Source organism: Pelodiscus sinensis, chromosome 3 (genome assembly GCF_052426305.1).
Source record: "Pelodiscus sinensis isolate ZL-2025 chromosome 3, ASM5242630v1, whole genome shotgun sequence".
Lineage (NCBI taxonomy): Eukaryota > Metazoa > Chordata > Testudines > Trionychidae > Pelodiscus > Pelodiscus sinensis.
The window spans coordinates 94742869-94761795 of NC_143054.1; the positions used below are offsets into that span (position 1 = coordinate 94742869).

An 18927-nucleotide genomic window follows, 5' to 3' on the forward strand; every position below is an offset into this window, starting at 1 on the left:
TGTCTACACTAGGAAATTATTTCAAAATAACTTATTTAGAAATAACTTCCAAAATAATAATTTTGAAATAACATGTCCACTCTACATGGGTGTATCTACATAGCACCTGAACTTGAAATAAAGTATACAATTTGCACTACGCAAATTGTGTATCTTATTTCGTATCTATTTCGAAATAGCTTATTTTGAAATTTGGCACGTCTACACAGCTATTTGAGCCATCCCATAGCCTCCGTGCAATGAGATTTGCCAGGATGGTGAAATAGCACGCAAGTTATTTCGAAAAATATGTCACAGTAGCAGGCAGCTTGTGTAAATGCAGGGTAGCTCTTTTGGGATACCTCAGTATCCTGAAATAGCCATGCAGTGTAGACATGCCATCGAAGTAGCTCAGAATTATTTCAAAGTAGAGCATCCACACTGATTGGAGCCTGAATTCGATTTAAAGCCCCTGGAAGCACACCGGGGAGGGTACCAGGAGACTTCCTGTAGCTGCTTGCTGAAGCTAGCTGAGACATGTGCTTCCAGGGGCTTCTCTCTACAGCCTTGTAGTGCACCTTGTGGTGCACCTCATGGTGCAGTTCATCCAGACTGCCCATGTGCTGCTTAAGGACGATGATGACCAGCCTGAACCGCAGGACCCCTTCACCTAGGTCCTGGTGCTTCTGCTGCAGCAAATAATCCTCAGTCCCCTGCCCACCAGGGAATGCCACTTCTGGCAGAGGGAGACCAGTTCGGACTGGTGGGACTGCATCATCCTGCAGCGATGGGATGACCAGCATTGGCTCCAGAACTTCCACATGTGGAAGGCCACCTTCCTGGAGCTCTGCAAGTAGCTCACCCCTGCTTTCAGGTGACAGGACATTCGACTGCACCCTGCCATCCCCCTGCACAAGCGTGTCACCATTGCCCTATGGAAGCTCAACACACTGGACAGCTACCACTTCATGGGGATTTCATGGGGAAATCCACGGTTGGGGCCATGCTCCTGCAGGTAGTCAAGGCCATCAACACCATGTTGCTGTGGAATGTCATCACTCGGGGGAACACTGACACAATTGTGTATGGCTTTGCCACTACTGACTTCTCCAACTGCAACGGGACCATAGATGGCACACACATCCCTGGCATCGTACCTTGGAGTATATCAACAGAAAGTTGTACTTATTAATGGTGCTGCAGGACCACATGGACATTAATATCGGCTGGTCAGGAAAGACGCACAACACCCACATCATCCAGAACTCAAGCCTGCTCCAGAAGATACACACTGGCACTTTTTTCCCTGACTGCACCATGAGGGTCGGCGACATGGACATGCCTATGTGCATCCTGGGTGATGTAGCCTATCCCTTGCTCCCCTGGCTTATGAAACCCTACACTGGCAGCCTGGACCCCACCAAGAAGAACTTCAGTGCCAGGCTCAGCAGGTGCTGCCTGGTGGTGGAGTGTGCCATCCGCTGCCTGAAGGGGAAGTTTAGGCATCTCCTCATCCACCTGGACCTCAGCAGCTGCAATTTCCCTTACATGATAGCAGCATGTTGTGTGCTCCACAACCTTTGTGAAAACAAGGGGGAGACTTTCCTGCCAGGATGGACTGGCAGAGGTTGAATGACTGGCCAGGGCAACCGAGCAGCTGGACACCAGTGCCCTCAGAAGAGCAACATCAGGCTGCCGTGCTCATCTGAGAGGTCTTGAGGGAGAATTTCAGCCAAGGCCACGTATGAGGCTCTCATAGAATCATAGAATAATAGGACTGGAAGGGACCTCAAGAGGTCATCGAGTCCAGCCCCCCCGCCCTCAAGGCAGGACCAAGCTCCACCTACACCATCCCTGACAGATGTCTATCTAACCTGTTCTTAAATATCTCCAGAGAGGGAGATTCCACCACCTCCCTTGGCAATTTATTCCAATATTTGACCACCCTGACAGTTAGGAATTTTTTCCTAATGTCCAATCTAAACCTCCCCTGCTGAACTTTAAGCCCATTACTCCTTGTCCTGCCCTCAGAAACCAAGAGGAACAAATTTTCTCCTTCCTCCTTGTGACACCCTTTTAGATATTTGAAAACCGCTATCATGTCCCCCCTTAATCTTCTTTTTTCCAAACTAAACAAGCCCAGTTCATGAAGCCTGGCTTCATAGGTCATGTTCTCTAGACCTTTAATCATTCTTGTCGCTCTTCTCTGTACCCTTTCCAATTTCTCCACATCTTTCTTGAAATGTGGCGCCCAGAACTGGACACAGTACTCCAGCTGAGGCCTAACTAGTGCAGAGTAGAGCGGCAGAATGACTTCACGAGTTTTGCTTACAACACACCTGTTGATACAACCTAGAATCATATTTGCTTTTTTTGCAACAGCATCACACTGTTGACTCATATTCAACTTGTGGTCCACTATGACCCCTAGATTCCTTTCTGCCATGCTCCTTCCTAGACAGTCGCTTCCCATCTTGTATGTATGGAACTGATTGTTCCTTCCTAAGTGGAGCACTTTGCATTTCTCTTTATTAAACCTCATCCTGTTTACCTCTGACCATTTCTCTAACTTGCTAAGGTCATTTTGAATTATGTCCCTATCCTCCAAAGAAGTCGCAACCCCACCCAGTTTGGTATCATCTGCAAACTTAATAAGCGTACTCTCTATCCCAATATCTACATCATTGATGAAGATATTGAACAGTACGGGTCCCAAAAAGTACAGTACAGGCTCCCCTGGGCCTCTCCAAAAGGAGTCCCTGCATTGCTCCTGTGTGCCTTCCCTCCCCCTGCCCTCCGTTCCCATCTTCCTCCTCCTCTCCAGAGCATATGAAAAACCCTCTTGTTTTATAAACACAATTCTGATCTTTTTAATGTAGGGGATATACAATAGGAGAGGGAACTGGGGAAAAGAACCTGAAATGGAAAAGTGGAGAGGAGGGGAAAGGGGGGCTCAGGGATGGGGTGCAACTGGTGCCTTCCTCGGGTAGCTCGGGAGGCTTCAGCTGCCTGAGAGGTCCCATAGCCACATGTTTGGGGGCCCCGGAGGCCCCTGGGGGGGAGAGGCTAGCAGGAGAAGCCAGGGAGGCAGGTGCAAGGGTTTGGAGGGGCGGGGGCTGGGAGTTGGGGGGCAGGGACGGGGAGGTGGCTGGTAGCCCATTCTATGTACATGGCCATGCGCTGCATCACAGGGGTGAGGGAGGAGCACATGGCCTCGTGCTGGCCCCACATGGTCTTCTGCTGCTACCAGTCAGCCCAGCACTCCTTGTTGTTGGCGGCGGCCTGCTCCCAGCACTCCACATTAGACCCCAGGATGAGGGATTGAAGGCAGGTCATCTGATCCCGCAGCAGGTCTTCCCTAGTTTGCTTCCTTCCTTGTAGAAAGAGGATTACTGCTGTCAGAAAAAGCATAGGTGAAGTCGATGTACTTACCACGGTGTCTTGTGTGTGGGAAGGTCGACAGGAGCTGCTCTCCCATCTACGCCGGTTACTCTTCTCAGCCTAGTGGATTACTGGTGTCCATGGGAGAATGTTCAGAGACCAATGTATCGTGCCTAAGCACACACAATAAATTGATAGCCAGTGGATCGATCGCAGCAGCATCAATCTCCAGCATAGTAGAGACAAGCCCTAAGGTATCACAGTTTATGCTGACTTCAGTTTCACATCTGTCCACATACACTCCTTTATCCTCCCTTTGGATCTCTTCACTGGAGAATTTTGTGCCTGTTATTCTCAGTCTGTCACCGAGTATTTCTTTGGGAAATGATATTTTGTTAAGACTGTGTTAATTAACATTAATTTAGTATTCAGTATAGACAAGGACATGTTGTGTTTTACATCATGACATTGTCTGCACTGTTTATACTAGGTTTTCCTCTTTTCAGCTCACGTTAAAAGATTGCCAGTTAATTTGAATTAGCTCACATGACTAAATGTTAGTTTAGATGCACCACAAATGTTTGTGGCTTAAATACACCTCCTTATATGTTTAACAATGGATCAGTGTACAGAAGTCAATGGGACAAGGATTAAGGGATCAAGTAAATAAGCCCAGTATTTATAAACTAAATTATTTCTGAGTGTTTTGGGCATTGTTCGTTTAGTTTTCAGAGGAAAATTGCATTTATCCATCTTCTGGCACACTGAGCCCCAGAGTGTTTACCACAAACTGACTTTGTGCCCTATCTCATATGCCAAGCCACACAAATCTCTTCTTTGCTGTGGACCACAGAGAGTACGTCTTCTATTCTGAACCTCCCCATTCTACACTTCAGAAGTGTCAGAGTCCTTTGAAATATATATTGAATGTCTTATGGTTCATGTCAAATCTCTACTCTGATCTGCACCATGTAAGCTTCAGTCTGAATTCCCATTTGTTTTGTACATTTGGGATTTTAAGTTTAGAGATACTGAGCTACAGAATTCTTTTCCGGTCTCGTTCTTCTAATTCTGGAAGAAGCTCCTTACTCATTTCGCAATCTCTAGAACAGAAATGAGGAACCTGTGATCTGTGCATCAGGTCTGAGGCTTGGTGCCCCTCTGCATCACTGGAGTGCCAGTCCAGGATCACAGTGCTGCAGGTGGGAGGAGCGCCAGTCCTCGCAGGCCAGGTCAATGCAATCCAGGGGCTGCATCTGGCCCCGGGGCTCTACCTGGCAAGGGGAGGAAGCTGCCTTGGGAACAACAGCACAGGGAAGCTTGGTCCCTGCTCTTGCTTGCGTGTTCCACCCCGGTCACTATAGTGTCTCTTGCCCTTTTTATTTTCTCACTCTTCCTGTAGCTCCTTGAATTTGTTTCTGTTCTGTGACATATATTGTACTCTTGTATAACGGGCTGTGGGGGGGAGAGGCTGTGTGTATGTGTGTGCATGAGAGAGAGAAAGAGATGCAAGTCCAGGGCCACATGGCACCACGTGTGCCAGAGCTGCACCCTGGTGCTCCCATCTGCTGCCTCCTTCTACCCAGATCTCGCTCCCTCTCAGCTCACTCCTGCACCCTACCTCCTGCCCAGACTCTACACCTCCAGCCTGCTCCCAAGCAGCTTCGCCCTACATGCTGAACCCCTCATTTTTGGCCCCACCGCAGAATCTAGGGGACCCCACAGAATCAACTAGCCCCACACCCTCAGAAGAGTTAATCTGGCCATGGGAGCCTTGAGCCTTGGTGTTTGGGGGGGGGGGGGGGTTCTTATCACTTGTGTGTGACCCCCAACTGATTTTTTGTAGGTCTGTGAACCCTGACTCAAAAAAGGTTCCCTACCACTGCTCTAGTAGACAAAAGCAGAACAAAGAGAAATGCATATAAATATGTACAAACCCAGTACACAGTTTAAATTAGAATGAGCTCCTAAAGTGATTTGTTTTCAACTCAGATTTTTTTTCAGTTGTATCATAAGCAGATATAGCTTATGACATTAAAAAAAGATGAAAAAATCCATATCTGTTTCATCTAGCAATGTAGTTTGCCATGGATTCTTTTCCAATTTCTAGAAATTGGAATGAACAACAATGAATAAAGTGGTATATTCAGTACAGAGATTTGGGCAAATAATTAATACCTGCTTCTGATCACAATAAGTAGGGCCAGATTCTGCCACTTTACTTTGATTTAGCTTAAGTAGAGTACTACCCATTATGAGTAAACAGTAGAAATTACATAGCCAGATCTCAAATAAAATAGAAAATTCAATCAATTATAAGCAAGAACAAGAAATTCTAACCCCGTTGGCTGTGTCTTCATTGGCGCGATATTGCGCCAAAGTGGCCGCTTTTGCGCAAAAACATGCTACCTGTCTACACTGGCGGGGAGTTCTTGCGCAAGAACACTAATGTGTGAAATAAGTGCTTCTTGCGCAAGAACTATGATGCTCCCGCTCAGGAATAAGCCCCCTTGCGCAACTGTTCTTGCGCAAGAGGCCAGTGTAGACAGACAACATGAATTTCTTGTGCAAGAAAGCCCGATGGTTGAAATGGCCATTGGAGCATTCTTGCGCAAGAGAGCGTCTACACTGGCACGGATGCTCTTGCACAAAAGCACATCTCTTGTGCAAAGGCACATGCCAGTGTAGACGCTTTCTTGCGCAAATACTTTAACGCAAGAACGCTTGCATTAAAGAGTATTTGCTCAAGATCATGCCAATGTAGACGTAGCCGTTGGGTTTAATTTTCGTATATGTACATGCCATTTTTATTCTTTTTTTCCTTTTCAAACAATACAGCTGGTGTGTTAATATGTCCCCTTGTAAAGCAGCATTGTCTCATGTACCATAAAGTTTCTTGACATTTTTATTTTCTCACTTGGATTTGTTTCTGTTCTGTGACATATATTGTACCCTCACATAGCTTTGTGTGTGTGTTCATACACACAATAATCTTTCCAGAACTGTGTATAATGAACTTTTCTACCTTGAGGATAGACACTCATATTATACTGTATATCTACATTTATCCAGTAGGGCTGACTGCCACCATGGTTCTCAGGGCATTTAGGCTGTTGCCTCTTTAGAGACTAGGCTGTCAACAAAATACAAACTTAACTGGTATAATGCAGCAATTTAGACTAGAAATGTATTTTTATAAAACAAAGATGGAGAGGCAGGTGGATTTTAATACCTGGAATTCATCTCAGAACACATCAGCTTTGTGACTGATGGAAGGGAAGAGTCTCAGAGGAGTAGCTGTGTTAATCTGTAATTTTAAAAACAACAATTAGTCCTTTAGCACCTTAGACACTAGCAATATATATAATATATATATGTATGTATATAGTATCGTGAGCTTTTTTGGGCAAAGGTTTGCTATATGTTGTTTCGGAAGCTGTACTAAATTACATTTTCTGACTCTAGCTGTATGTCTGGGGCTTACCTATCTATAATTGGGTGCAATTGCAGTTTTCCCATTAGCCTGTAGGTAGATTAATTTAGCCGTCTAACTAAGAACTCCACTCTGCCTGGGGGTAAACAAACATCAAGTGGCAATCCTCAACAAACTGGCTTCTCCACGCTCTTCCTTTCTTTCTCTTGCTCACTCTGGTTCCTGTCTGTGCCACAACCCTCCCTCAAGTGTCTAAGCAACTTTCCCCCATACTTGATGCAGGGAAGTGAATTGAGAGACTTCCTCCCAACCTCTGTATACAATAAACAGATGCAAACCCACACTACACACCTATACTACTACTTTGACCCCCCCCCCAAGCAATTTCTTTCACCTGCTTCCTAGCACACAGACTTAGGCTACGTCTAGACTGCAAGCCTCTTTCAAAAAAGAGCGTCTAGACTGCAAGCAGTACTTTCGAAAAAGCAAGCCGCTTTTTCGAAAGAGAGCACCCAGGCAGTCTGGATGCTCTCTTTCGAAAAAGCCCTGTTTTGTATTCAAGAACGCCTTTTTTCGAAATGAGGAGTACTGCCATCGAAAGAAAAGCCACGTTCTTTCAATTTAATTTTGAAAGAACGCGGCTGTAGTCTTTTTTTCAAAAAAACCCTGCAGTCTAAACACAGCCTCATAGAATTGTAGGAGTGTAAATGACCATGAGAGGTCATCTAGTTCAGTCCTCGGCACTCATGGCAGGACTAAGTATTATCTAGACATGTCCAATCCTGTATCTTATCATTCAGGGCTCACTGCTCTGAGACCAGGCCTTACTAGCAGTCTTCTCCCAAAAGGACAACTTATTCTCCCGAGGGTCCTTACTGCCCTGCATGCCTTTACAGCTCATCCTCAGCCCTTGTCAGATTTCTTTCCATTGAAGATGTTATGGTTTATAAAATGAATTAGGCCAAAAATAGGCAATGGTCACAGCACATCGTGCTAAACATTATTGGCTCATTGCTTTCCTGTAACTCTTTCTCTGTAGCCACCTTTTGTTTCTTGTGTGATATTTAGATTGTAAGTTTCTTGGAACAGGGACCATCTTTTTGTTCTGTTTGTACCATGCCTAGGTACTATGGCAATACATTAATAATAATAATAATTTAATAAAACATGCCATTCTTTTTCTCTACCATACCCAGTGTATCCATTCTTTGATCTGTTTTATAGCAGGACAGTAATGTCACTCAGAATGCCATCAAACTAACAGATTGAACTGAAACTTATAACGTACTTCACTTCAGCTCTGAGTCAAAAAATCTCCTAAGATTTGCTTGCTCAGATGTGTGTATTCAGAGATAATGTCTTTTCCGTCAAACTAAATATAGAGATAACTCCTATGCATCTATAGTTCCTCTTTAACATGAATGTAAAACAGTTTGTAAAAAGCTTCCAAATGTAAAAATGCTTACATCTTAATAAATAGATAAAACTTTGAGCCATAAACAAAGGTGCAATGTATTGGAGCATTTCCATGTAATGTTTCTTTGCTCTTCTTTCTAATAAAGACAGATTTTGATCTCCTGTCAATCTAAGTCCATAATGATTGCATTGATTTCTGTGTAGTTACTCCAGATTTGCATGGAGATAAGTGAGATTGGAATTTAGGTATTTCTGCTAGCACCAAGGTGAAGCTTAAATCTTTGCCAGCCCAGTAGCTTATTTGCTTTATAAACCTGGTGGAGGGGGAGAGAAGGGGGAGAAAGATTTCTCTGGCCTTGAATTTAAGGGAAGTAATTCTACAGTGAGGTCAGAAGATATGAAGGATCAGGGAATGTTGTCTTTGTTTACAACTGTTACTCACGCTGAATTCCCAGACTTTTCTAGTCTTGCAGCCCGCTCCCTCTATAGATTTTCTCAGAGGGACAATGAGTAATCTGACCTTAAAGAAAAATACAGAATCAGGTACTTAGAATGTCTCTCTTTCCATCAGCTAATCTAGCGCTGAACAATTAATAATGAACAGTATACACTTTTGCAATCTTTGTGATATCTATACATCAGAAGCATTTTTGATAAATGATTTTCAGGAGCTCCTAAATGACTGTGCGCACAAAGGAAACATGGGACTTGTGTTCCTGAATTTATGTATTTATAAAAAATTGCATCCTAAATGCCTGGGACCTGGATAAGAATAATATACTAACATGCCGGGGTCAGTTCTATGTCAGTATTAGTACTGTTATGACAGGCTTCTCTTCATTTACTGTATAAAAAACTAATCATATTTAAATTGAACACTAGCAAAAGAAAACATTTGTCACGGAATGGGTCCTGTTTATTTTTGTCTGAAATCCAAAACAATGTTTTACAAAAATAGAGAAGAGTCATCTTGATGTTTGATTGTGTTTTGGCACAAACCTCGTAAGCACATATGTGTATGGGCAAATTTTGTTTTCATTTATCTTTAAAAAAATCTGAATCTTAAACATTCAGTTATTTTTAGTCTCCATTCTGGAGTTTTTAAAATGACATTTTTAGAATGTGTCTTATCTGAAGCATGCAAGAGACCAAATGGCAATAACACATTTAAGTTACCAAAACAACACAGAAATACAGTTCCAGTTTAATTACAGTGGTAGGAATTTTCAAAGAAGTCTGTGTATTTCAGAACCTGCCCTCTTGTATTGAAAAGCCACTATAATATTTAGATTAAACCTCGGGAAGATCTTCCTAACTGTAAGAACAAGACAATGGAACAGACTGTCTAGGGAGGTTGTGGAAGCTCCTTCATTCGAGGGTTTAAAATGTAGCTTTAAAACCATCTGTTTTCTATGGTTTAGCAACAGACAAATCCTGCACTTTGGCAGGGATGGTGGGATTTGGACTAGTTGATCCTTTATGATCCCTTCTAAGCCCGTGGGTCTACGGTTCTGTAAATCACAGATCTTGTTTCTCTTTATTCCCCTCTCTTACTCAGCTTTCGCTTTGTCTATTTACAAATCTTATCACTCTTAAGCCAGGTCCACACTGGCAGAGAAAATCAATGCAAGATATGCAACTCCTGTTACGTGAATTGCGTAGTTGGAGTTGATGTACCTTGCATCAATTTTCTGGGGTGGCCTCCAGCGGGAGGTCGATGGGAGAAATGCTCCTGTCAAAAGAGCACCACTATCGAAGGGAGCACCCTCAGCGTTCAGTTTAGTGGGTCTTTACTAGACCTGGTAAATCAAACCCTGGAAGATCAATCGATAGAGCGTCGATCCCCCGGTAAGTGGAAACAAGGCTTTAGAGCAAGAACCTTTTCTTCTACAGCCATTTAAAACAACCTTCATATGTATTTCAACCAAATCAGGTTTCCTTTTCACCTGAGCACCATTTCTTTGCCCTGGCTTGTATCCTTCAATTGCACATGCTGACTCTTATTTGTAACATTTATTAATGTATTATTTAATCATTGGAAGCATTCTGAAAGATATAATGAAGTTTTATTAACTGTTTTTTTCTTGGCCACTCTCAAATGTAATGATCAGACAAGCAGTATTTCTACAGCTGTGCACATCCCTCCTGGTAGTTTTTTAAAACAGGATTTGTTGAAATTTCCCACTCCATTTATAGAAATCCAGGCATTCAGGTGAACCCAAGGGGAAAAAACTACTTCAGTCAACTAGATAATGCTAATCCAGAAGGAAGTAAACAAAGCTGAACCATGGTGTCTTGTGTTTCATGAGAAATCAAAGAAAACAAAAAAACTCTTATGATTGCCATATGGAAAAGGCAAGCACTATTAGGAAAAGAAAAAAAGTTATCCTATAATTAAGAATTAAAAATTAATTTTAATCAGTGTAATAATGTAGCGGTTGTAATAATTGAATGTATTTTTTTAAACCACACTAACATCTATAGTAAAGCCTTTGCTCTAAAGATAATATTCAGACCAATATTCATACAAGCTTTGTAAGCTAAAACTTCAAGATTGTCTAACACCCATATGAAAAGTATAAGATAATGTTGTTGGCTTTGTTTGAGATCAGTTTTGAATGATACCATATACTGAGCATTTTCAATAATTTCATTTTATATACTCCTGATAATTCAGCTTGAGCTATCTTTTTAGTTTTCCACTATATCTCTATCATTTAGGCCACAGATAGTACGTAGCTTTACTGTGCTCAAAAAAAGTTACAGTTTTCCAAAATGCCATGTACATCTGAAAGTTGCCATTTATGAAGAGCTGTTAAAATGCAAAGTCTTTGAAAAGTAATATTTATTTGAATAAAAAAGTGAATGATTAACACATGTATGTGTGTATTATATTGAAATTACTGATATTAGTATTTCTGTTTTCTTTTCTAGGGCAGAATATAGAACTATGATAGCAACTGGTGGAGTTATAACAGGACTGGCAGCCTTAAAGAGGCAAGACTCTGCCAGATCTCAGCATCACTTAAATCTTGCCACATCAGCAACTTCTGAAGAGAAAAAGCCAGTCAGACGCCGGCCCAGAGCTGATGTCGTAATTGTCAGAGGCAAAATCCGACTTTATTCCCCGTCAGGATTTTTTCTTGTTTTGGGAGTGCTCATTGCATTCATGGGAATTGCAATGGCTATCCTTGGATACTGGCCACAAAAGGAACCGTTTTTAGGTTCTGAAGCTAGTTTAGCTTTAAATGAAACCCAGGTCATTACAAATCATGGTGGAGTTATATTTCGTTTCTTTGAACAACATTTACACTCAGATAAGATGAAAATGTTGGGCCCTTTTACTATGGGCATTGGAATCTTTATTTTTATTTGTGCAAATGCCATCCTACATGAAAATCGTGACAAGGAAACAAAAATCATACATATGAGAGACATATATTCCACTGTAATAGACATCCACAGTCTGAGAATCAAGGAACAAAAGCAGCTGAATGGCGCTTATACTGGTTTACTGGGGGAAAGTGAACTGAAGCATAGTGGGAACTCATGTGCATCACGGTTGGCTGCAAACACAATTGCACCTTTCTCTGGCTTCAGGAGTAACTTTCGAATGGATAGTTCAGCTGAAGAAGATGAAATTGCCATAAATGAAGACAAGAACACTTCTAACCTTCTACCACCTTTGCTGACTGAGCATTCCGGCTCTGTCTTTGGACTTTATCCTCACACTAGCAAGGCAATGGATGACAAAAGTAGTAGCTCTATAAAGTGTGAAACAAAGTCAATTGTATCATCCTCTATTAGTGCTTTCACACTGCCTGTAATTAAACTAAATAACTGTGTTATTGATGAACCTAGTATAGACAATATCACTGAGGATTCGGCAATCACAAGAAGCCGGTCTAGAAATTTATCAATGGATTGTCTAGCCATTCCATTAACTGACAGCAATGAATCCTGCAAACCTGCTGGTGCAATGCTATCCCGAAATAATTCATTTCTAGAATCTCCATCCAGTCAGTTCAAGTCTTCTATGACTCTTGGTCCAAGCACTGGAAAACTTTTATCACCGGGTGCTGCCAGAAAACAATTTGGGTCCAATGCATCTTTGCATCTTCTCTCTGCACATTCAAAGTCCTTGGATTTAGACAGGGGTCCTTCTACACTCACTGTCCAAGCTGAACAAAGAAAACACCCCAGCTGGCCCAGATTGGATCGAAACAACAGTAAAGGATACATGAAACTAGAAAACAAAGAGGACCCAATGGATAGGTTGCTTGTGCCACAAGCCACAGTTAAGAAGGACTTTACTAATAAGGAAAAGCTGCTTATGATATCAAGATCTCATAATAATTTGAGTTTTGAACATGATGAGTTTTTGAGTAACAACCTAAAGCGGGGAACATCTGAAACAAGATTTTAATATTTAAATTACAATTTATGAGATATCATACAGTATTTTAAAAATATTTTGACAAGTGTTTTTTTCCAGGGGAACTGGCACAAGCCTGTTTTTACCAAATGCTTATGTCACATTCAGATTGGCTTGTGTGAAACGAGCTCATCATCTCTGTAATGCCAAGAGTTTCATGTACTAATAACACACAACTGCAATACTGTTCCTTATCATCACCCAAATATATGTTCGTGCCATTTTCTCAATCCATTGCTCTTTTGTTTTTATATAAGCACGTGATCGTTCATCACTATAAGTCAAGAAACCTGCATCAAAATGGGAGATCCCATAAGCTTCTAGTTTCAGTTTCTTAATGATTGCAACATTCTAACAATGATGCTTCCAGTCTAGGATGGAAAGTGAATAGCAGTGTCTACTGGTATTGCCAGATCCAAACACATATTCTAGATATTGTCTTTTACATATAATACAACTTGATAACTGCAATCCTAGAATGTCATTGTGTTTACATATTGGGGTGGGAGGGTAGAAGGAAACTGGGAAAATTAAAACCATTTTTGTGAACTCACTGTAAATGGTCAAGTTGAATACCAGTGTTATAAATTCTAGTTAACTATGCTTTATGTGATAACCTTTCTATATCCGCTATAATTTAGTACTGCAATTCAAGAAAATCATATGTAGAATAGCCATGGCTTAGAAATTTGCAAATTTTTCTGGGGTTAGTTATCCAAAGTGCACTAATTGGCAACAGCTTTACAAATAAGATGTACAAAATTAATTTAAAGATGTGAACATGATGAATAACAGGATGCTAGCATTACGATGTACAGTATTGATATTGTGACAAAAATCAGAAGAGAATAATATATACATATACTATATAGAGTGTTACAATACCAAAAACTAAAATAATAGGGTTGCTGTGTTTGAAAAAATTGAAACAAACTATACAATTCAATATTTTCACTATTGATAATGTAAAATCCCCATTGGCTAAATTTAAATTTGTATATTTTGCATAATTATAGCGGAGGTTTAGCTGTGATACATTGCATTGAAAGCTTTTGCAAATAATGTTTAAGACAAAAAGGTTTCTATCAGAAAAGCAAGCTTCATAGTCTTAGTTGTAGGCTAAGGAAATTAACATGAATGAGCCTACTAGAAAGTTTTCATATATCCCATTAGGCCATTTAGGCCTTAATCCTGCCATGACAACCACACTTGAGAACTCCTTCCACCATTCACCAAACAGTATTGGGGCCTTAACTGGTCATCTTTACCAGGTGTTTGATATTTTCACTTAACCTAAATACTCAGGAATTGTTTTTTTTAAATAAAGGCTTTCCCCAAAAGAATCAAAAGTTAGAATGTTGTTATACTTCAATTGACCATGAAAGATGAAAGACAGAAATGTTTCTTTTTTAATTTCCAGCTCCATATTTTAACAGTGAAATGTTTGTGTCAAGAGCATTACTTGCTCAGTGAATTGAGGCATAGTGTTACTTGTTAGAACCTCAAGCCTATATATTGTAACAGAGTTGGCTAAATATTTTGCTATGAAGCTTTTAATAACTTTCTGGTTTGTGTTCTTAATACATTTGCTATTTTTTTGAAATAAAATAAAATGTATATCTATGTCTGCTGTAAGACTGTTTTTCCTCTACACATATAGGATTGCACCATATCTAAGAATCATAATTATTAATACATTATATGTCTTAAGCCTGTTGGTCCGTTAATGGATAGTTGCTTGTGGTGCCCCTTGGTTTCTTTGGGTATGTCTACACAAAGTTATTTTGGGATATCAGAGGTATCCCAAAATAGCTACCCCGTGTCTTCACAAGCCACCCATTATTTCAAAATATTTTTTGAAATAACGGGCACGCTATTTTGACATCTTGGTAACCCTCATTCCACGAGGGTTAAGGGCTGTCTCAAAATAGCACTTTATTTCGAAATTTGGTGCTGTGTAGACAGCACCAAATTTTGAAATAGCCTATTTCAAAATAAACTCAAAATAAGTACGCAATTTGTGTAGTGTAAATTGCGTATCTTATTTTGAGTTTAGAGTGCAGTGTAGACATAGCCTTTATGTCTGTCATCCATTCTGAATATTTTGTATTGCATAGAGTCTTGGCCAGAGTGATCACCAATCTAGTCGGAGTACCTACTAAGCTCGCCACCTCAGTAATGTTTTTTACAGACCAGTGCAGGTTAATTATGAGTGTTGCAAATATGTTTCCCTTTAATTGCTTTACATTGTCTCTCTCTCTTAATTTCACTGGTCTGGTTTCAGAGTGAGAGTAGCAGGAACATCTGATTTACATTCTCTATAACATTCATTATTTTATAAGTCTCTGTCAAGTCATTTCTTATTCATCTCCTCTCTGCACAGTCTGTTCTTAGCATTTAAATCATCCTGCATATGAAAGTCTCTGTGCCACTAAACATTTTCCTTGTCCTTCTCAAGACCTTTTCCATTTCTACAATATGCCTCTGGGGATGGACTGATTAAACTAAACATTATATTCAAAGTATATTGTTATAGAAATCAACAGGATACTCTTACCATTTCCAGTGTTAGTCCCTTTATGTCTTTTTTTAAAGCACAAAAACATCTTATTTGCTTTCTACTGTGCATTAAACAGGTTTTCAGTGAACTGCATTCTGTGACATACAGCTCACTTTCTGACTATGTCTACAAGTTTTTGCGGCAGAAAATATGCTAATGAGGGACTCATTATCAGGGCCTGACAATTAAGGCAATCTACTCACACATGGCGGCCACGCAGCTCAGTCAGCGCATGCACAGCGCGGTCTGCATATGCGCAACATGCCAAACCGCACGGCTGGCAAGCAGGGCTCGCTGCAGCTTGGCAAGCCCTGCTCATTAGCATGAGTCGCGATGTCATTAGCATATTTTCTGCCGATTTTCTATGCAAGGGGCTTTTGCGCAAAAAGAAGCAGTGTAGCCGCTTCTGTTTTGTGCAAAAAACCCTTTTTCTGCAAGATCCTTATGCCTGTCCTGGAGAAGCATAAGGATCTTGTGGAAAAAGGGGGTTTTGCACAAAACGGAAGCAGCTACACTGCTTCTTTTTGCACAAAAACTCCTTGTGCAAAAAGAATCAGCAGAAAATATGCTAATGACATTGTGACTCATGCTAATGAGTCCCTCGTTAGCATATTTTCTGCTGCAAAAACTTGTAGTGTAAACAAAGCCTCTGAGTAGTTACAACTAGTTTAGAACAAGTTTACAATAACATGACTGATTGAATAGTAGTAGAGATGTTGTGTTAGTCTGGTTTTGCTGAAACAAAAGACAGGACTATGCGGCACTTTAAAGACTAACAAGATGGTTTATTAGGTGATGAGCTTTCGTGGGCCAGAGCCACTTCCTCAGATCAAATTGTGGAAGAAAATTGGAATGACCAATGATGGTGTCAGCAGAGTATTCGATTAATCCCATTGACAGAGACCAGAAACTTCAGGATCTCTACCAAGCATTTATAAACCTCAATTACCCACCAGGGGAAATAAAAAAACAAATTGAAAGAGCCAGACGAATACCCAGAAACCATTTACTTCAAGACAGACCCAAGAAAACCAACAATAGAACACCACTTGTCATCACCTATAGCCCCCAACTTAAATCCATCCAACACATTATCAATAAACTACACTCCGAGAGGCTCTGGGAGACAGACCCATAGTCTCCTATAGACAACCACCTAACCTCAGGATGATTCTTAACTGAGCTTACTTGCAAAGATACACCAAAATGTAGGATCTAAGGCAGTGGCCTCCAACCTTTTTATGACCAAGATCACTTTTTAAATGACAGAACAAGCCAAGATCTACTGCCTCACCCCTTCCTCGAAGCCCTGTCCCTTCCTCGAAGCCCTGTCCCTTCCTCATCTATTTTCCTCCTCTCCATCACTCCCCAACCCTTATACTGCTGCTTTTTTTCACAATTCTTCTGTAGGAGAGTTTTTCCCAACATTTAGCCTGTCTAGACTGGACCAAATGTCAGAAAAACCCTTCTTTTGGAAGCCCCCGTTTGCTCTTCCACTAAAAAAAGCGGAAGAACAAACGCATCCCTGGATGCAGAAGAGTTTTTTCTGGGAGATATCTGGAATCCTGAAAAACTTCTGCAGTCTAGCCTTACCCTCGCTGGGTTGAAGGAGGATGTGTATGCTCTGGGGTGGGAATGAGGGATTTGGGTGTGGTAAGGGGTGAGAGATGCAAGCTCTGGGAAGAAATCTGGATGCAGGAGGAGGTGGAGAAGGGGATGCTGGGTCGGGGAGGGGGCTTCAGGCGGGCCAGTGTTGGGGTCAGATGTAGGGTTAGGGTAGTAAGCAAGCCACAGGCTTGTGGATATGAGGGTGCAGGAATCTGGGTTAGGGTATGTGAGGGGCTCAGGGCAGGGGGTTCCAGTGTATGATAGGTTCAGCTCAAGGGTCTGGGGGAAGGCGGAGTGCAGGAGCGTTATGATGCTGTGGCTAGATGGGTGCTTGGCCCAGCTTCATTTTTAAATAAAATACTGTGTCAAACACAAATAGTTTCCGCAGTGTCTTTATTTATGAGAAGAGTAGGGAACCTGTTATGAGTCAGGGGTCACTGACCCATAGAAAAGTCAGTTGGGGCCACACAAGTGAGATGCAAAATAAAAACTCCCCCAAACTTCCCACAAGCCTCACTAATGTGGCCCCAACTGTGCTGGTGGGAGCAGGGCACATGGTATTGAGGAAGGGTGCCAGGGGGTACCGGGACAAGGGACAGGGTGCTGGGTAGGGTGCCAATGGGTGCTAGGGCAAGGGACAGGGGGCTGGGGCAAGTGACAGGGGGCCAGTGGAGGCAAGGGACAGGGTGCTGAGGTGGGGACAGGGTGCCGGTGGGGGTGGGGACAGGGTGCCAGTGGGAACAAAGTGCCAGTGGGAACAGGGGGCAGGGTGTTGGCTGGGGCAGGGAATCCTTGGCACACGCCTTCCCCCTCCCCCACCGGAGGGAAGCTCTGGCAAGAGCCTCCTCCTGGGACTCCTCCCCCGCAAAGGGGGAAAGCCCCGGTGTGCGCGTCTCCCCGGGACTCCTACCTCCTCCCCTGCAGAGGAGGGGAGCCCCAGTGCGCGCCTCCCCTCCACTCTCTCCCCCCCCACACGCCCCCAAGCCTCAGCATGTGCCTTCCTCCGGGACTCCTACCTCCTCCCGGCATGCCACAGACCTGAAGGAGGGGAGCAGGCAGCGCACTTCCGGAAACCCTGGAAGTGGCGCACAGCTGCCAGATTTCCCTCCACCCCACGGGAAGCCGAAACTACCTCCATTTTTGAGGTAGGTAGAGGGGCTTCTTGGGGGTGAGTGGGGATTTGGGGGGGCTGAAATGCCTCACGATCAAATGGTCGAGCCCTCCTGATCAACAGGTTGGTGACCACGGGTCTAAGGTTTTAAACTGCAACTTTGTAATCTGTGTAACTCTCAAATTTACTGTAAACTGCAACCTTGTAATCTTTGTAACTCTCAGCCACCTTGCTTGTAACTTTCCCTAAGCTGCATTCTCCCCTGAGTGAATGGAGAGAGAGTGTGAGTGTGAGAGTGTGTTTGAAGATGACTGAGAACAATGGACCACATGTCAATGAGTCATCACAGTCTGGGCATGCTCCCTGCTGGATAAAGGGAAGTCCGGGCATGCTCCCTGATGACGAGGTGAATGAGTCACAGGAGCCATTCAGACACTATATAAAGAGAAGGAGCTTTTCCCTTCCCCTGCTCTGGAGAAGCTCCTCTCCAGTGTCTCTCCTCCTAACCAACTTCCCCAGCCATGATGAGCAGATAGACCCTCCGAGATCCACATGCCTTGGCTCTTCCTGCAACCCATATGTCTGTGTAAGTGTGTGAGTGCCTGAGGGCAGGAATGAATGGGTGTGAATGAATGAATGGAGGTGTGTGTGTGTGTGTGAGTGTGAGAGAGAGAGAGAGTTCGATCTTTTTTAGTTTAAACCTTTGGTGGCTGCTTTCTCCTCTTTAGTTTTACCTAGTGGAAATAAACCCATACTAGTGTAACCCTGGGAGGTCTCCAGTGAGAATATTTTTGGGGTAACAGTCATCACCTATAGCCCCCAACTTAAACCCGTCGAACACATTATCAACAAACTACAACCTATACTGGAACAGGATACTACACTCCAAGAGGCTCTGGGAGACAGACCCATAGTCTCCTATAGACAACCACCTAACCTCAGGATGATTCCTACCAACAACCACAGGACATCTCATACTAATACCAACCCTGGAACTTTCCCTT

At 42.5% G+C, this 18927-nt stretch overlaps 1 protein-coding gene and 1 long non-coding RNA gene across 4 annotated transcripts in view; one reads left to right on the plus strand and one right to left on the minus strand.

The window, feature by feature from the left end:
- TMEM200A (transmembrane protein 200A) overlaps positions 1–14267 on the plus strand; it is a 74769-nt gene extending 60502 nt beyond the window's left edge. For both annotated transcript variants that reach the window (XM_089777253.1, XM_075924153.2), the window contains one exon: positions 11144–14267. In XM_089777253.1, coding sequence (XP_089633379.1) covers positions 11160–12635 — 1476 coding nt within the window. In that variant the 5' untranslated portion in view covers positions 11144–11159 and the 3' untranslated portion in view covers positions 12636–14267. The remainder of the gene's footprint in view (positions 1–11143) is intronic.
- LOC112545072 (uncharacterized) overlaps positions 1–18927 on the minus strand; it is a 49225-nt gene that overhangs the window by 1288 nt on the left and 29010 nt on the right. For both annotated transcript variants that reach the window (XR_012902672.2, XR_016349171.1), the window contains exons 2-3: positions 6593–6667; positions 3412–3533 (exon numbers count right to left, since the gene is read on the minus strand). This is a non-coding gene — a long non-coding RNA (uncharacterized LOC112545072). The remainder of the gene's footprint in view (positions 1–3411; positions 3534–6592; positions 6668–18927) is intronic.